General features: G+C 45.3%; 1 protein-coding gene across 1 annotated transcript in view; it reads left to right on the top strand.

Annotated features, from left to right (window-relative positions):
- The window catches only part of Hephl1 (hephaestin like 1), a 70786-nt gene that overhangs the window by 34301 nt on the left and 18297 nt on the right, over positions 1 to 18188 (top strand). The window contains exons 6-12 of the mRNA XM_051155928.1: positions 1669 to 1837; positions 3542 to 3681; positions 3804 to 3935; positions 4890 to 5101; positions 7156 to 7306; positions 10207 to 10419; positions 13737 to 13950. Coding sequence (XP_051011885.1) covers positions 1669 to 1837; positions 3542 to 3681; positions 3804 to 3935; positions 4890 to 5101; positions 7156 to 7306; positions 10207 to 10419; positions 13737 to 13950 — 1231 coding nt within the window. The remainder of the gene's footprint in view (positions 1 to 1668; positions 1838 to 3541; positions 3682 to 3803; positions 3936 to 4889; positions 5102 to 7155; positions 7307 to 10206; positions 10420 to 13736; positions 13951 to 18188) is intronic.

Here is an 18188-nt window from a genome sequence, read left to right as displayed (position 1 = left end):
GTGTCCGTTCAGCTCAGTTCTGTTAGAGCATTCTTTATATTGAGACAGAAGTCCATTGGCATTTACTATTCTGTTTCTCAGGAGAAGTGGGTTTTAAAAAGAAAAAAGAAATTGGCTTATGTGCCTGTTGGATGTCTTTGTCTTGGTTTCTTGGGACAACCCCAAATGAGTTTTCACTTGACATATGACAGAGAGTGAGGGGAGAGACTAGGAAGGCAGACCGGCCCTACAGGAAGGGATTTCAATGGCCAGGGTGTCTGCAGGCAGCTGTGATAGCCACACCCTCAGGCACACTGCAACTGTACTGTGGTCAATGCAGTGGCCTGCGATGACGGATATAAACATGAGGAAGGTACCCTGTGTGTCCCAGATGACAAGCAGGAACATTCATATTGCAGAAAGAGGTCCATTCTTACTTAGATGGTAAAAACAGGAAGAGGGGGGGAAAAGATGCCAATGACATAGACCCAGAAGAATAATGTCTGGTTAAATGTGGGTGCTACTACTGCACACAGATGCTCATAGGTAGAGCCCTGACACTCAGGGGATGTTGGTAACACTTCTGAGGCTAGTCCTGGTGTCAGTCAGCTGAGCTATTCCCACTAAGCTCAGCCCAGTTAGTGCATTCCCGACACCAGCATAGAAAGACCAAATAGACAAGACAGGTTGCTATTCTCCTCCTAAACATTCTTTTTAGATTTATTTATTTTATTTTTGCATATATGAGTGTTTGCCCACGTGCATGTCTATGTAGCGTATGTGTGTCTGGTCCCCACGGAGGTCAGAAGGGGTGATCATATCCTCTGGAATGGGATTATAGATGGTTGTGAACTGCCTGCCGTGTGATTGCTGGGAGCTGAAGCTAACTCCTCTGCATGAGTTGCCAGTGTTCTTAACCTCTGAGCCGTCTCTCCATCCCCTGTAATTTGATTTTTAAAGCCAGCCGTCCCATCTATAGAGCTCTCTGTGCTTTCTGAAATGAAGCTGGTCATTTCCACTTCCCAAAGCTCACTTCCCCCTGCTCATGGATATTTCTCAGCAGTGTTTCCATGCTGGAGCACAGAGTAACTTTATCAATGTTGGAGCCTCCAATAACCCTTCTGCTCGCTCTCCCATTTGCTGTGTTAATGTACAGATATGTTTTCTTCAGCTCCTGGATTTGGAACTTGCAGAGCAGAACTCGATTTTTTTTTTTTTTTTTTTTTAAGCTTCAGACACACACTGCTTAATTCCCTGTCAACACTGTCACTCATCCACCCACAGGTGTGAGCATGTCCACTCTCCACCTGCCTGACAACCCTGGGAACTGTGGCTCTTAGACTTTTATCAATCCTATCAATAGACAATGGTGCTGCATACTACAATTAAGATAGAAGTTTCCATTTATTTACTTGCTGGTGTTATTTCTTTTCTGGACAACCCATTTCTGACCTGCCACCATTTTCTATTGAGGATTTACTTCTTTTCTTTATGTCTAAAATGATTAACTTAATTTTAAAAATACTTATTGCATTTAAATATATAACACTCCCATTTGTCCTTTCCTGCTAACTTTGTTTATTGCCCAATTTTCTGTATAAAAATATCAAATGCCGATGAAGTCAGGCCTGTCCATTTCTCCTGGGTGTTTTATTCATGCCTTGGCTTGTGTGTTTCCTCCCTCTGCAGCCGGCATGCTGGGACAGTATAACGTGGGCAACTGCAGGGGAAATGTTCCTCACACCAAGATGCAGGGTCAGCAGAGGCGCTACTTCATAGCAGCTGAGAAAGTCCTTTGGGACTATGGTCCCCAAGGCTATGATAAGTTCACCGGATTTCCCCTGAATGCGTCTGGCAGGTAAGAACTCTGTTGGTGTTTCTGAGTCCCTCTCCAGAGCACTGTGCAGCAGGCTTTCCCCTGTGGTCCTACTGTGCCTCTGATGGCAGACGTCTTGATATCACAGCTGCTGGAGTTCTAATGGTGAACACGGCTGAGAACTGGGAGAGCAGCCACTTCTGATGGTTGGCTAGATCAAAACTCCAGAAACATCCACTCACTCAGCCATTCACTCATTCAATTAATTTGTTAATTCACTCACTCACCGGTTTATTTGTTCACTGATTCAGTCATTCATTCATTCACTCACTCAGTCATTCATTCGCTCATAGATTCATTCGTTCGCTCACTGCTTCACTCATTCATTCACTCATTCATTCATTCATTCATTCATTCACTCAGTCACTCATTCATTCACTCACTCAGTCACTCATTCATTCACTCACTCAGTTATTCATTTGCTCATAGATTCATTCATTCGCTCACTGCTTCACTCATTCATTCACTCACTCAGTCACTCATTCATTCACTCACTCAGTCACTCATTCATTCTCTCACTGCTTCACTCAACCATTCATTGTCCACTCATTTACTCACCACTCGTTCTTTCATTAATTCACTCATTCATTGCCTTGAGACAGAAATCTCTGCCTTCCCAGTCTTGAGTCTCTGGTCTTCCTCAGCACATAGTATTTTGCTTTCTTTCTTTTTCTTTCCTTTTCTTTTTGTTTGTTTTTTTTTTTGTTTTGTTTTGGTTTGGTTTGGTTTTTCAAGACAGGGTTTCTCTGTGTAGCCTTGGCTGTCCTGGACTCACTTTGTAGGCCAGGCTGGCCTCGAACTCACAGAGATCCACCTGCCTCTGCCTCCCGAGTGCTGGGGTTAAAGGCGTGTGCCACCACACCCAGCCACATCGTATTTTTCAAGTTGACATAAAAAAATAATTTTATTTTATGTGTGTAGGCCTTTTGCCTCTGTGTATGTCTGTGGAGGCCAGAAAATCGTGTCAGATCTCCTGGAACTGGAGTTACAGACAGCTGTGAGCCACCATGTGGGTGGTGAGAACCAAACCTGAGTCCTCGAAAACCTAAGAGCCGGCAGGACTATTAGCCCATTTTCAAGTTGATTTTTTTAAAAAAGTGGCTGCGACTTAGAGTCATGGGTAGTGACAGCTGTGCATACATTAAGAGCATAGAAGGCTAATGTGAGTCAGAAGCAATATTCTTGTACTTTCTCATTTTGAAACTAGGCATTTCAGGCATATAGTTTCTAGACAATTCTCCACGGGTTCAGCTGTTTGATTGACTAGACATCATGCCTCGATCTCCGTTTCTTAGTCATGTCAGGTATGAAAGTGTTTGCTATATATAAAGCCTATTCATTGGCATCAGTGAGAGATACAGGGATTTTTGCTCTAAAGAAAAACCAGTTAGGTCTTTACTGCTTTCTAGGACACTGTTCTGGAACCCCGTTGCTGGTAAATGACGAATTTTCCTGTGACTTCTTTGGTTGTGGGGCCTCTGGGAAATGAGGTGCAAAGGTGAAGCAAGAAATGGGCTTGAGAGCCAACTCCTAGGCTGCTGGTGATCCCGAGGCGTTGTGCTGAAGCCTATGCAGGCTCTGCTGGGGAGGTGGGTGGTGGCTGGGATGAGGGCAGTGGGCATTCCAAGATGCATGCGTCTGGGAGATGACTCTGGATATGGCTCACATTCCCACGTCTTTCCACAGTGACTCCGCGCTGTACTTCACACAAGGTGATAACAGGATAGGAGGAAAATATTGGAAAGCTCGGTACATGGAGTATGTTGATGCCACTTTCAGTAAAAGAAAGATTCCTTCTGAGACAGAAGCCCATCTCGGAATCCTTGGTACATGCGTCCTGATGTTTTGAAGGGGGCGTGCTCGCCGGGGAGCAGACATCTCTGCAGAGAGACTCTTCTGCTCTGATCCACTTTTCCATCTCTTCTCATCTTCTTCTCTTGCTTCCCAGGTCCAGTCATCAAGGCAGAGGTCGGTGACATCCTGCTAGTGACCTTTGCCAACAAAGCTGACAAGGTCTACAGCATTTTGCCCCACGGTGTGTTCTATGACAAGGCATCTGATGCAGCTCCAAATGTTGATGGTAAGTCTCAGCCCCGCTCATTAAGGAAACAGGATGAGTGAGGACAGGATTGAGAAAGAGACAGAGGTGCCAGGGTAATGGCTCAGCGGGCACAATGCTTGCTGTGCAGGCATGAAGACCTGAGGCTGGATTCCTCAGTGCCCATGCAAAAGCTAGGAACAATATGGGGCATATATGTATATGCTTGTGTGTATGCACATGTGTGTTTAGGTATGTGTACATGCATATGCATGTATGTGTGTATGTGTGTGTATGCTTGTGTGCATGCATACATGTTCACGTATGTGTATATGAGTGTGTACATGCATATGCATCCATGCATGTGTGCATGCATTTGTGTATATGTGTGTGTGTAGGGATTTGTGAAAAGAAGATCCCTGAAGCTCACTGGGTGGCCAGGATAGAAATCAGTGTATTACATGTTCAATGAGAGACCCTGTCTCAAAAAATAAAGTGAAGTGTGATAGAGGAAGATGTCCAAAGTTGACCTCTGACCTCTTGGTGAGTGCACCCACACACGTGTCCCCCTATATGAACAACTGTATCCACCATACATACAAGAAGAAGAAGAGTTTGGTTCAAATCCCTAGGCCCTTCTTTTCTCAGTTCCAAGTTATTCTTTATGACACACAAATGACATTCAATGGGATCTCACAGACTCGTGTTTGTGTGAATGGAACAGAACCATTCTCTTTATATTGGCAAAACATGGTATGAGTGCAAAATAGCATACAAACTGCAATGAAAGAAACACTTCAATTTCAGTTTCTATCTCATAAAATAGCATATGAGGTTCAGGGCATCTCAGCTTAGAATTCGTAAGAGCAAAACAAAACAAAACAAAAAACAACCTTCCTCTTGTAAGATTCGTCATTAGAGAGAGCTACCCAGGGCTGGAAACCCAGCCTGGCAAGCTTAATGCTCTGTGCGAAACTGTCTCGTTTACATCCTCAGGATTCCTGAAACCGGGGGCTCATGTCAAGCCAGGTGAAACTTTCACCTACAGGTGGACAGTGCCCGAGAGCGTCAGCCCGACCGAGGAGGATCCCCCCTGCCTGACCTATGTTTACTTCTCAGCAGTCCAGCCAATCAAGGACACCAGCGCTGGGCTTGTGGGCCCTTTGTTGGTCTGTAAAAAGGGCACCCTCAATGCTGATGGGTCACAGGTGAGCCGTCAGTGCCACCATATGCTTCCCAGGGTTTGGGGGGGGGGGACCAGCAGGGTGGCTGAAGATGAAGCAGCAATGGCCACCAACAAAGCAGTGTCTTTTTCCCCCTGCAACTTACTTCTATGGTTGTGAGGGCTTGTTTAACTTTTGAAAACTTAAGATCCTGACCCAGGGTCTTAGCATGTCTGCTTGTGGTGTAGTTGGTATTTGGTCGGCTGCCCTGTCTGTATGTCACCTTGATTCAGGAATCTTCACAGATCCATATGGGTATGTGATTGGGGTCTTTCTTGCTGAGGGAGGTTTCTCCGACTTGGGCACATCTGTGAATATTTCCAGCATGCTTTATCCAGACGCTCCAGACCAGGCCAATAAGAATCTCCTGGTAATTCCAGCCTGGGCCACAGCGGAGGGCTGCTCTACGTCACCAGAATCAATCATGGTGGCCGAGAGGAAGAGGAGGCATGTAGATAGTTGCTTGTGAGCCCCAACACTGAGGCTTAGGTGTTGCCCTGATGGATGGGACGAAGCATCGGATTTCAAGCAGCATCCGCACAATTTGAACTCATTTATGAAGAGTAGAAAATCTGCTAACTTTTTTTGTTGTTTTTTGAGACAGGGTCTCTCTGTGTAGCCTTGGCTGTCCTGGACTTGCTTTGTAGACCAGGCTGGCCTCAAACTCACAGCGATCCGCCTGCCTCTGCCTCCTGAGTGCTGGGATTAAAGGCGCACGCCACCACACCCAGCAAATCTGCTAACTTAACCACCGTTTCACCAATTACCTGCCAATGAGAACCACCTAGCCAATTCATTTAAAAACTGCATATTATAGTATCTGGCATCGTATAGATCTGTTGTGTGGACTCGAGACTGTCTATCAAGGCTTTAAGGACAGAAGACATCTTGGTCTATCTTGGATTCTCAGTTCTCTCCAGGAGTAAGCAAGCTTGGAAAGGTGGCATGTGTAAGGCGGTGAGCCTGTGCCTTGTGCATCAACAGCAATAGAAGGCAGTGCAGTGTAGTCATGGAGAAACTAAGGCTCAGAGACACTGAGTGAGACTCAAGGAACTATTCCTAGTAAGTTTGAAGGTCATCAGAATGCGGGACTTAGCTCCTAACTCTCCCTTTCCCCAGTACACTAACCTGCTCCCCCACTGTAGTGTCAAGTCCCAAGCCAAAGAGGCTAAGAGCCAAAATCTACCTGTAAAATGGTTCTCGTTTTCAGTTTTCCTGCTGTATCTACTTGATGACAACTTTGAGAGACACAGTCATTTGGCCCCAGATAAAGTCATTGGTATAAAAGATGCCAGTGCCGGTCAGTGGTGGTGTATGCCTTTAATTCCAGCACTCAGGAGGCAGAGGCAGGTGGATCTCTGTGAGTTCAAGGCAAGCCTGGTCTACAAAGTGAGTCTAGGACAGCCAAGGTTACACAGAGAAACCCTGTCTCAAAAAACCAAAAAAAAAAAAAAAGTGCCAGAAAAAGTATGTCATGTCTTTCTAGATAGGGAGAGAGAGGGAGAGACTTAGAGAAGGGTGTTTCTTTCTGGTTGGTTGTCACTCTCTCTCCCAGAGGTGAAGGAGGGTCATGCAGTATGGTCTCAAGTGACATAAGGCTGGTCTCTGACCATCTTTGTCCTCCACACAGCTGTTCACTTAAACTCTCAAATTCCATGCTCCGTCTCATCCTTCCTTCCCTACCTCCCTTTCTATTTTCCTTCCCAACTTCTTCTTCTTTCTCCCCCCCCCCCCAACACACAATGACAGAAATATGTAGAATACAGGAAGAGCAGGTGGGTAGGGAGGAGGCTACTGAGCCTACACTGTGCCCTTGAGAGTGGCCATTGGATGGCATTACTAAGGATACCTGCAAGACGAGCAACAGAACAGAGAGTGGCTTGGACAGAAGACATGTCAAAGACAGGTGGACAACAAGGGACAGGCTACACTCAGCATCCTGGTTTATGAAATGGTGGGTGTTGATGACATACTTTGTGTGAGTTTTAGAACTAATTCAAGCTATACATTTTATGTCTTTGCTTCTTCATTTTCTTTAGAAAGGAATAGACAAGGAATTTTACCTCCTGTTCACAGTCTTTGATGAGAATCTCAGCAGGTACCTTGATGAAAACATCCAGAAGTTTACTTGGCATCCCTTCAGTGTTGACAAGGACGACAAGGAGTTTGTGAAATCCAACCGGATGCACGGTACGAACGTCTAGGCTGCAGCTGGGAAAGTTGCTTGAGCCTGCCTAATTTTGGGGTCTTTGGTATCACCCCTGGTCAGGAGGTAAACCATTTCATGCCTTCAGATTCATGAACTTCAAGAGCTACTGTGAATCTAACACTTCTAAACCATTGTGCCACCCTTAGACAAAGCAACATGAGTTTAAAGCAGCAACGAACACAGATTATCCAGTGTAGAAAATGACTGATGAAGTTCCTACATCCAGTCTGATAACAGGAGATAAAGAAGAATAATCTCTCATACCTAACCGTATTTAATCAATTAGATTATATTAACTCACCAAAGACTAGTGGTTCCCACTTCATCTTTATTTGGGAGAAATTTTTTTTCTGTTTCTCTTTATATCATAATGCAAGCCACCCAATGGCTGTCTGTGACTAGCATGGGAGTCTATTGGAGCCTATTGGTCTATTAGGCCTAATGCAGCCATGCCATAAGCAAGAGGCCAGACAAGAGCAAGCAGCTGCCCAGCTCGGTAACATGCCATAACATTTCAGTATGTGTGTGAGGCTGTGAAGCCTCCCATTATAGTTCCAAGCATAACATTTGTTTATTACCTTTTAAAACAATATAGAAGAATGTATAAACAGTCTTCCAAGTCCCTCACTAGCACAGGAAGTTTCCAAAGTCCAGGCTTACAATAACCCACAGCAAATAGGTCACGAACTCCCATGATCCCTGATGCACAGGTCCAATGGAGCCCCCACTTGGGCCTGTGGAATGCAGGGAGCAATGTTGTCAGTGTCAGCTTTCAGGAGAGTTTTGCTTTAACTAAACTGGGTTTTATTTCCAATTTTGTTTGCATGGCAAGGAAGAGAGAAAACAGAAAAACTAAGGATAAAGGGCTTCATACGTTGCCCAGTCATGGGCGATGTGTATTTTATAGGCTGTATTCAAATGGTATTTTATGAACGAATGAATGAACGAATGAATTAATGAATGAAGAGTCTAGAAATAGAAGCTTTAAATACATATCTACAGTCAGAAAAGATTTTCTTCAAACTCAGCCAGTGTCGTAATATTCTCTCAAATTCTGTAGTGGAGATTTAGATACTTTGCTGGTAAAATATTATCAATGTCTCCTTAAAATAAGTTCTTTTTAGAACCCCCAGGACTTTTCTACTAATAATCCTAAGTTTAAGTGCACTTAGTAAGCACCACTGGTTTGAATGACAGACACAGAAATAAAAAGAAATTTTATTCACCAGAAGATTGTATCAGAAGACCACATCTGTGTGCAGTAGCTTTTCTCTCCTGCTTTTGACATTAGCTGGGAGTCAGAGATCAAGTGTGGGTCATATTCAACGGATGCACCTGTTAAACACTGCTATTCAGAAATAACACTCATCTACACTGAACTGGTGTGTAATGCTTCAAAATCAGTCAAAGCATTGTTTTAGAGAGCTAACATTGATGGATTGGGGTTGATGTACAAGGCAAAATTAACTGATTATGCTGAAAGCACAGGTCATTTTATTGATTGTATTAGTTATGTTCTTGCTGCTGTGTTTTCTTTTTTTCTGCTGACAAAAGCAACTTAAGGGAGGAAGGGCCTATTTTGGCTCAGAGTTCAAGTGTGCCATCCATCATGGTGAGGAAGGCATGGTGTCAGGAGCATGAGGCTGCTGGTCGAATTGTATTCAAAGCCAGGAAGCAGCAGGGGGAAGATGACAGACAGACAGACAGACAGACAGACAGATAGATAGAGTGATGCCGGCAGCACTCAGGCCGCTTTCTCCTTTTTATTCAGTCCAGGGTGGGCATTTCTCTTTCGGCAAACCTATCTGGAAATGTCCTCAAGATACACCCAGAGGTGTGTCTCCTAGGTGATTCCAAATCTGATCAAGTCGTCAGTGAAAATTACCATACCTTTCAGTTATCGCATTGGGGTAAGAGAGTGAACATTAGCATTAGCATATTTACTAATTTAGTTATTTACTCAAGTTCTACCTTTCCACAACACATTGCTTCCTAGTAAGCCCCAATCTGTCTCCACTGATCATATCTGCAAATGCAATGCAATTTACTGAACCTCTTCCAAATTACTCAGAATCTAAGAACCCTGTAAGTAAATGCCTGGTAACTTCTAGAAGCAGAAGCAAAGCCATTGGCAAGTGAGAGTCTGTTTGAATCAGATGAATTGAAGTCAATGAGTTACTAACTAAGGAAGTGACTTGACACAGGATAAGAACCTCAAAGCAAATTATTTTTATATCAGGAATTTTCTAGAGGAATGTGGGAAGATGGTGAAGCCAATCAACTTTTTTGAAAAAGTATTTTCATTTTATTATGTGTATGAGTATTTTGCTTGCATGTTTGCCTGTGGCCTATGGAAGGTAGAGGAAAGAGTCAGATCCTCTGGGACTAGAGTTACAGATGGTTGAGCTGCCATGTGGGTGGTGGGAACTGATTCCGGGTCCTCTGGAAGAGGAGCTAGTGCCCTTAACCACTGAACCATCTCACTAGTCTCCTCAAATGACAGTCTTATAAGGATGATGCTCTCGTGACACGCAGAAGTAAAACATTAACTAAAAGGCATCCCAAATGTGCTATCAGATAGTTTTGTTGTGAAAAAAAAAAATTGCAACAACCAACCTGACTTCTCCCGTAGGGATTCTCAGAATTACGGGCTTAGGAATGTGTTGCTCACTGTAATGTGCTTTACAATTTTGGCATAGCTTCTGACTTGTTAATTGTAGCCACCCGAAGCTCTTTTTCTAGAAGCGTTCATTCTTTAGTAACAAGGATCTTATGTTCGGCTCACGTGCTTGAGAGTCTCCCACAAGCACACTGAGAGTCGCTCACTGAGATGGAGTAGAAACTCACAACCGACACTCCCTCCCGCCTCCCTCCCATTCAGCTATTAACGGCTACATGTATGGCAGCCAGCCAGGCCTAAGCATGTGCAAGAAGGACAGGGTCTCCTGGCACTTGATTGGAATGGGCACTGACACGGACATGCATGGAGTTTATTTTCAAGGCAACACCATCCACCTACGTGGGACGCATCGTGACTCCCTGGCTCTGTTTCCCCATATGTCCACAACGGCGTTCATGCAGCCTGACCACGCAGGTAAGCCTGGCAGGGCCGTCGCAGGTGCTCAAGTCTATCTTGTCCTCATAAAATCTTTCTCCAGGAAAGACTAGTACTTCAAAGACTCTAGAAACAGATATGGTTTTGATTCAAAACAGATTTCTGGCTGTTTTAATGCAAACATATGGTGTAAATGGCAGAGGGGTTGTTAATCAAAAAAGTGAGTCCTTCGCATGACTTTGTCCATGAATCCTAGGTAAACCTCACAAACCTTAGGCAACTTCACGTGGATCTAGGGGAGTCCACATGAACCCTGGTAGAGACCAGGTGAACCCCAAGTGAATCAATATGAAACCCCAGTGAATCCCTATGACTCTGAGGTGAATCCTCAGGAATACTGGCTGAATATGTTAATTCACCCACACGAGAGAAATCCCTGTAAAAAGACAGATACTCTTGCTCACATTAAGCACAAACATAGCTGAAGTTATTCCTTTAAGCTTCTGCCTGGCATGGACAGCCTAGTGGATGCTTTAGGCTGTGGACTGTGGATGTAGCTGTCACCGTAGCCTGCTTTCTCTTTCCCTTGGGGTTGGATAGTGGTTTGGAGAGGAGTTATTTGAGGACCATTTTCTTTTCATTCTCTTGAGCATCCTTGCTGTCTTCAGAAAGCAAGCTGCACTTCATTTGTTGTTCCTGGCAATTGTCTTCTTTTAGAGATTCCAAACTAAAGAGACCATTAGGACATGTTTACCAAAGATACCGAGAAACTTGAGAGCATTCGCTACCTCGCAGAGAGGATGACCGCTGTGAAGGGCATTCATTGTGCTATCTTCTCAGCTTCTTCATCAGTCTTAGCACAAGCCCATGGCAGTGCCCCCTGAGATGAGCGCCCGATGGACACCTCACCTCAGGATGAACTTTCTATTTCCTGAGTTCACTCCGAAATCGCAGCAGAGATGGCTTGGTGGGGTCAGTTAAGAACTGGAGGGCTGAAGCTTCAAAACCTTTGCTGAAGAGCTTTCTGCAAATAGAAGCTCTGTATTCTTTGTCTTGTAAAGCGCCAATTTCTTCCACCTGTCTGTGTTAATTATGCGTGATCAATTGTGAATCACCCGAACCAAGGGCTGCTTTAAGCACAATGCCGGTTTTCAAATAGTCACCAAAAAGGAGCAGAGCAGAGATGGAGAACAGCCAAGCTGTTCCAATCCATAGGAACAGAGACTCAAAGACAGAGCTGGCCGGCACACACGTAGCAATCTGGTTTCTTTCTCCAGCACTTCGATCGTTACTAATCTGCCCATGGGCTTCTCAGGACCTTCATCCTAATGGCGATTTCTGGCTTGTGTTTGGTGGTGAGCATAAATCTGTGACTGGCAAAAAGCCTAGATATTTCAGCAGTTCCCATCCCTTACCTGTGAGTTGCAAAGAATTAATCAAAAAGTAGGTAGAGGTCTGAGGAGATGGCTCAGTCAGTAATGTGCTTGCTGCATACGCATTAGGACTTGAGTCCAAGCCCCAGGACCCACGTGAAAGTCTGTGTGTACGGTATGCACCTTGTTTCATTATGCTTTGTCTGGGCACTATTTTTATTTTATTATTTGTTTATTTTCTTTAAATTTCTGCATACATGTTATGGTTTCCAGTTTTGTGGGTTTTTATGGTATTTCTGAATCAGATTATGTATACCTATGCATCTATATGTGTTTCTTATACTTTCTCTTTGACCCCTTTTTTATTCCATTAGTTTGTTTCATTCTATTCTTGTTTGTTATTACTTTCTTCTTATTTTTTAGATGCTTGTTTGCATTCTAATGAGAGAAAGAAAGTGTGTGGGTTTGGGTGGGTGGGGAGGAGGTAGGTGAGGGGAAACTATAATCATATTATATGAAAAAATCCATTTTCAATTTAAAAAAACAAAATATGACTTTAATAGGTAATCCAAAAATCTGTATGTTCATAATCCTCTCTGAGGCCCATTAGCCAGCCAGCTTAGCCTAATGGTTGGGTCTCAAGCCAAAGACTCTATCTCAAAAAAAATGTGTGCTCCAGAGGAAACACATCCCAGGTTGTCCTTTGGCCTCCATATGCACACCCCCACCCCCACAGAGAGAGAGAGAGAGAGAGAGAGAGAGAGAGAGAGAGAGAGAGAGAGAGAGAAGGGAGGGAGAGAGATGGGGGAGGGGTGTGCAGAGCAGATGTTAGAAACCCCCTTTGCTCCTACAGAAGATAATGTCTCTACTGTTGAGTAGCCACAATGAGCTCTTGGTCGTGTTCTGTCTGGATACAAGCTCATGTAGAGAGAGGTGTCCCCAGGTGTCTTCTCTGCGCTTTCACAGAGACCTTCCTAGGCCTATAACACTAATAATACATTTGTATTGACTGTGCCTCCCCGGGATTCTGTTCCTAGTGGGCTCAGTGAACCCACTGAACTTTCTGGCTTTGCTTATCCAGAAATGACAGCCAATATTTACACAAGAGCTACAAGTGGAGCAAGAGTGGCACTTCCTGTACGTTACAGGAGGTTGTGGACAAGCATGCTAGTCGACTGCCTCTAAGGACAGTGTGTAAGAGAACGGGCAGCTTGATCCAATGATTTCATTGAGAGCTAATATCTTCAGTGATTTCATTCCACATTATTTATGGTGAGTTTCACACAAACACGCACACACACACACACACACACACACACACACACACACACACACACGCCTAGGAAGTCAGTTTTTAAATTACCTAAGTCTGCCAGACACTGTTGTTGATACTTAATAGAGAAACACAGTTGATTTTTTTTCTTTTTCCTTTCCACCAGCATGATTACACTGAGCCTTCCCTGGCTCAAGGCTATCATGATGTAATCCATTGACTTTCAGGCTTACTTGCTTTATAATGTACTAAATCCTTCAGGGCAAAATCCCTAGCCGTGGCCTAATTTGAACGTTGTCTAGGCCTTTCATCTCATAGGTAATTAGTTCCCTGTAAACTGGGCAGGGCTGTGAGAGGCATAAGGATCAGTAATTTTCCAGGACTGACTTGACTGTGAGCAGATGTGTGTTAGCAGGGGTGATCCAGAGAAGCCCTTTCTTGTTAACAATATTCTGATTTTTATCCCCTACTACAAATAAATTTTATGTAGTATTTTCCCTCCCAAAATATTATAGTAAAAAAACAAAAACAAAAACAAAAAGTAACTTATCCTTCATATGCTCTGCTTTAAAAATACCATGGGATCAATATTCTAAAAGTCCACCTTGCTGGCTACTGACGTTGCAATAAAATATGTAAGTTTAGTAAGAAAGATCTCCACCATCAGAAACATCAAGTCGTGGGCACAACGCCAAGCTTTTTCTCCTCAGGTATTTTCAAAGTGTTCTGTTCCACCTGGCCCCACTTTGTGAGAGGCATGGGTCAGATCTATGAGGTCAGCAGCTGTGGCAACAAAGACCCTTCTGAGCCGCCCTACGGGATGCTAAGAACCTTTTTCATCGCCGCTGAAGAGGTAGAATGGGATTATGCCCCTAACAAAAACTGGGAGTTCGAAAAGCAGCACTTGGACGCAGGAGGGGAAAGGTACCATGGGCGAAGCCACGGCTCTTTGGTGGGAATGCGCATGCTCTGTGGGCCTTAGCACCCATGGAAACCAAGTGGCCGGGCTGTATGTGCATAGTCCTCCAGGCAGCGACTTTTCTTTATGAGCACAGAAAATTAGAGACACTTTGGTCTCCTCACCTGAAAGTAGGTCAGAGGTCATCCTGAGGGCCCCATGGTGGATTCCTGTACCTCCTCTAGTTCCCTAGTAGTGACTGGCCTACTTCATGCCGGAGGAGGATAGATGGATGGATGGATAGATGGATGGATGGATGGATGGATGGATGGATGGATGGACATATGGATGGATGGATGGACGGACAAACAAATGGATGGATAGATGGACGGATGGATGGACATATGGATGGATGAATGGATGGATGGATGGATGGAGGGTGGACGGACGGATGGACGGACAGACAGACAGATGGATGGACAGATGGATAGATGGATTGACGGACCGATGGACGATGGATGGACGGACAGATGGATAGATGGGTGAAATGATGGACTTTTGAATGAGAATACAGATGGAAGTGCTCAGAGGAAGAGTGGGACCCACAGCAACAGTGGGACTGGGAAGAAAAATGAAGCAGGTGAGGCAGAGAAGGTGTATGAACCAGGGTGAGAAGACGGGCTGCTATAGACCCACTAGTGCAGGGGAGGGGAGCAGGGGAAAGGGTGCTTTCAACAACATGGATCCAGGTGGGGACATCCAAGGATGATCTGAGGGCACTGCCTTCAAACAGACTCCTGAGTCAGGGTGGGAAGAGCAGATCTCCGAGCTCCCCAGAAAATCTAAAGACACTTTGATGAAGTGATGCCTACCAGGACCACATGTTGAAACATTAGCCATGCTCCAGCCACGCAAAGGTCTGTGAGTTCTGGTCCTTTATGTGCTAATTCTGGAGTCCTGGGACCAAGCTTCCTCAGGCACACTGGGATAGAGTCAGGGCACAAGGAAGACTTTGGGCACCGACTGCAGACTCTCCCAAAGTTAATGCTGTGCTTCACAGCTTTCTGCTGCATGGCTGTAAGTGCCCTGGCATGCACACGAGAAGCCTCCATGGCAAGAACAGGGCTTCCAGCTAGTCTTCCCAGGGAAAATCTATACTCTCTCCAGCAACTAACTCTGTCCTTTGGAATCACATTCCTCACCACCCTTAGCACCTAGCCCACACCCTCCTCCTCACTCACCTCCTACAAAGCCTTCTGTCTGCAATGCTCAGACACCTCTGCACACTGCTTTCCATAAGTGGAACACATCAGCTTCTTTTCTTACTTACCAGCCACTGTACTGAGGAAGCACTATTGTAATGCTGCCATTTGAGAGATAAATGGGGAAACAAAATAAAGTGACTATGGAGAAAGTTTGCCTTGAGGGCAAGAGCATTTAAACCTGCTCAGTTAATCACTAGCAAGTTGTTCATCTAGACACATGTTTTGGGGACAACTTGTGTTGCTAGTCCAAGTCAAACACTGATGCTCTCTCGGTGGAAAATGGAGACTAACTGACCTTCTTTAAAGCAATTCTTTCACTAAGTGACTGCCATCACCACAGAAACAATGTGTAAGTATTGTTCTTTTGTGTACAGTCTTAGCTCAGAGTGCATAAAGCACATAGCCTTCACTTTAACCTTTGTTTGAAGCTCCTGTCCCCATGCACCTGAACAAAATGGGAAAGTATAGCTCCGGGCTCTGGGGCTCTGGGCTAAATGGCCTAGAAAAGCCAGGAGGGCACTGCTGGGGAAGAGGACTGAAATAAATTAATTCCCCACTGCTCTGGTTAGTGCAACATAAGCCAACAAAAGCGGGGTGGGATACAGACACTGCCACACATGCAAGGTGTACGGAATTCTGTAGTTTCACCTGAAGCGCAGGGACAGCAAAATGGCTCAGTGTAAGGGGGCTTGCGACCCAAGCCTGATGACCTGTGTTCAGTCTCCACATCCCACAGTGGAGGGAGAGAACCAGCTCCCAAAACTTGTCCTTCGATGCCACCCCTAACCCCACACACCGCATCATGCGCATGCCCTTGTGGTGCACACCCACAGCGTCTCCATCAATAGGAGCTGGGGGACCAATGCTCTTCACACACCAGCTTGTGTGCCTAGGATGTTTTTTCAGTACTAAGGCTCAAACTGAGGCCTCCTACGTCGACACGAGGACTCCATCACTGATATCACCAACTGCTTGTTTGGAATTCGATTTCTCATCCTCCTACTTCAGCCTCTGGGGAAGCTTCTGGGTGTATAGAGCACAGCTCTGCCTTATGCATCTGATGTTGCCCCAAGGCTATTATTTTGACCCACTTCCTGGTATAAGTCATCTCTGAGACATTTATTCTCCTGACCAGCATGAGCCTTTACATCACCTTGGTACCTGAATTTCTTTGTTGGGGGTTTCTTTAAGAGTTTGCTGGGAAGGCATCGGGAGTCCTTAAAGGCGGCAACACATGGGCCCAATCCACACAACATCGACATCAGACTTGTGCAACACAAGCAAATCTGAAAGTGTAGACTGAATCGTTAGAGCAAAATGAAGTTATAGTTAATGCTCTTGAGCTTGAAGAGCAGCATGTATATAATTTAGCAATCCCAGGAGTCATCATAATGAGCATCTACTGAGCAATAATTACACATCAGGCATCTTCTAGGACTTTTATATACCATTTGTCAGAGTGGCCTCACAAGCACTCTTGACTCATCCAGTCAGCATCTTCCCAGTATTAGGTTTGATACAAAGTTCTTACACAGCAATTCATGTGTGCTGAGAAGTAGCGAGCAGAGCACAGCCTCTGGCTAAGACCCACATGCCTTTGCAGTGAGGATAGTCAGGTCAGAGGTGCATGTGCATCTGTTGAATACCCTCTGGACAAACTGCTGGTGAGACAGTGTGGAATACAGACTGGGGCTTTCCCTTGCTGAAACCATGGTCCCCATGGAGAATGCTGGAACCAGCAGGGAGGGAAGCAGTCCCTGGCAGAGGGGAGGTTAGTGAGAACTCACAGGGGAACACAGAGCCCTTTCTGCGGGAGTGGTGGGGGAGGGAGGTGATCAAAGAAAGCTCCCCTGAGGAAGCCATCTTTGGGAAGAGGGTGGAAGACCAGGGAAACAGTTCTTGGCAGAGGAAACAACACGTCCAAAGACAGGATGGGTCGAGGGCTCACTGTACCCAAGACAGCAATGCTTAGAATGACCATATTTCTGGGAGGCGTTGCAGCGAGCAACAGTCAGGTTTAAGACTCAGGAAAAACAGATAACGCAGGGTCTGAGAAAGTTTGCAGAGGGAAGCATTTCCACAAGGAAGAGAGCATCGGACTTAGAGCAAACCCCTCTGTCTGCAGAGTAGAGCACAGGAGGGAAAGTGCAGGCGGCAGAGAGAGCCCTGTGAACTCTCTGTAGACCAGTGCGCAGGTGGTTAATTTGGCAGCAGTAGAAGGACTGTAGACCTGGACTACACTACAAAGTGAGTCCAGGACAGCCAAGGCTACACAGAGAAACAAACAAACAAAAAGAAAAAAGAAAGAAAAAGAAAAGAAAAGAAAAAGAAAAGAAAGAAATGAAAGTAATTTTTCCCCCCTTGGAGACTCTCAGTGTCTCACTGTGTAGCCCAGTCTGGTCTTGAACTAGCCATCCTTCTGTCTTAACCTTCCAAGCAACTGCAGTTATAGCTGTGCCACCGCACCCAGCTGCTTCAGAGTTTTCTTCTTCACCTTCTGTGACCTAGCTTGGTGCCAGACACACAGAGATGGTCCTTATTTTCCACGGACTTCACATTTACAAGTATGCCTACTTGTTAAAATCTGTTTGTCACACCCCACTCCCAGAGAGTGGTGTGAAAGGCCAGCTCTCCCAGGCAGGCCCTGGGGGTACACAGTAAGGGAGTACCGCCCCAGAGTATCCCCAAACCACTCAGAAATGTGAAGACATCCAAAGAGTTATGGAAACAACGGAGGCCTGCCTCACACGTCCATAGCCAATGGGAACTGAGACAGACCTCCGAGTCCTGTTTCAAAGTGTTCTTGGCCTGTTTCGTGCCACAGCCTTTGCATTTGTGTGCTTTATGTGGTCCACCGTTAGGAAGAGCAGGTGTTCGGAAGGCCTGACTCGTGTTTCCCAGCACAACAGTGCTGGGATGTGTTTATGGAGACAACAAAAGATCCAGAGCCATTTCACTCAGGCCGAGTACAGCGCTGGCTGAGGTCAGTGTTAAGGCAT

This window comes from Acomys russatus, chromosome 14, assembly GCF_903995435.1.
Source record: "Acomys russatus chromosome 14, mAcoRus1.1, whole genome shotgun sequence".
NCBI lineage: Eukaryota > Metazoa > Chordata > Mammalia > Rodentia > Muridae > Acomys > Acomys russatus.
Note: the sequence above shows the minus strand (reverse complement) of the source record. Positions and strands in the feature narration are given on the sequence as shown.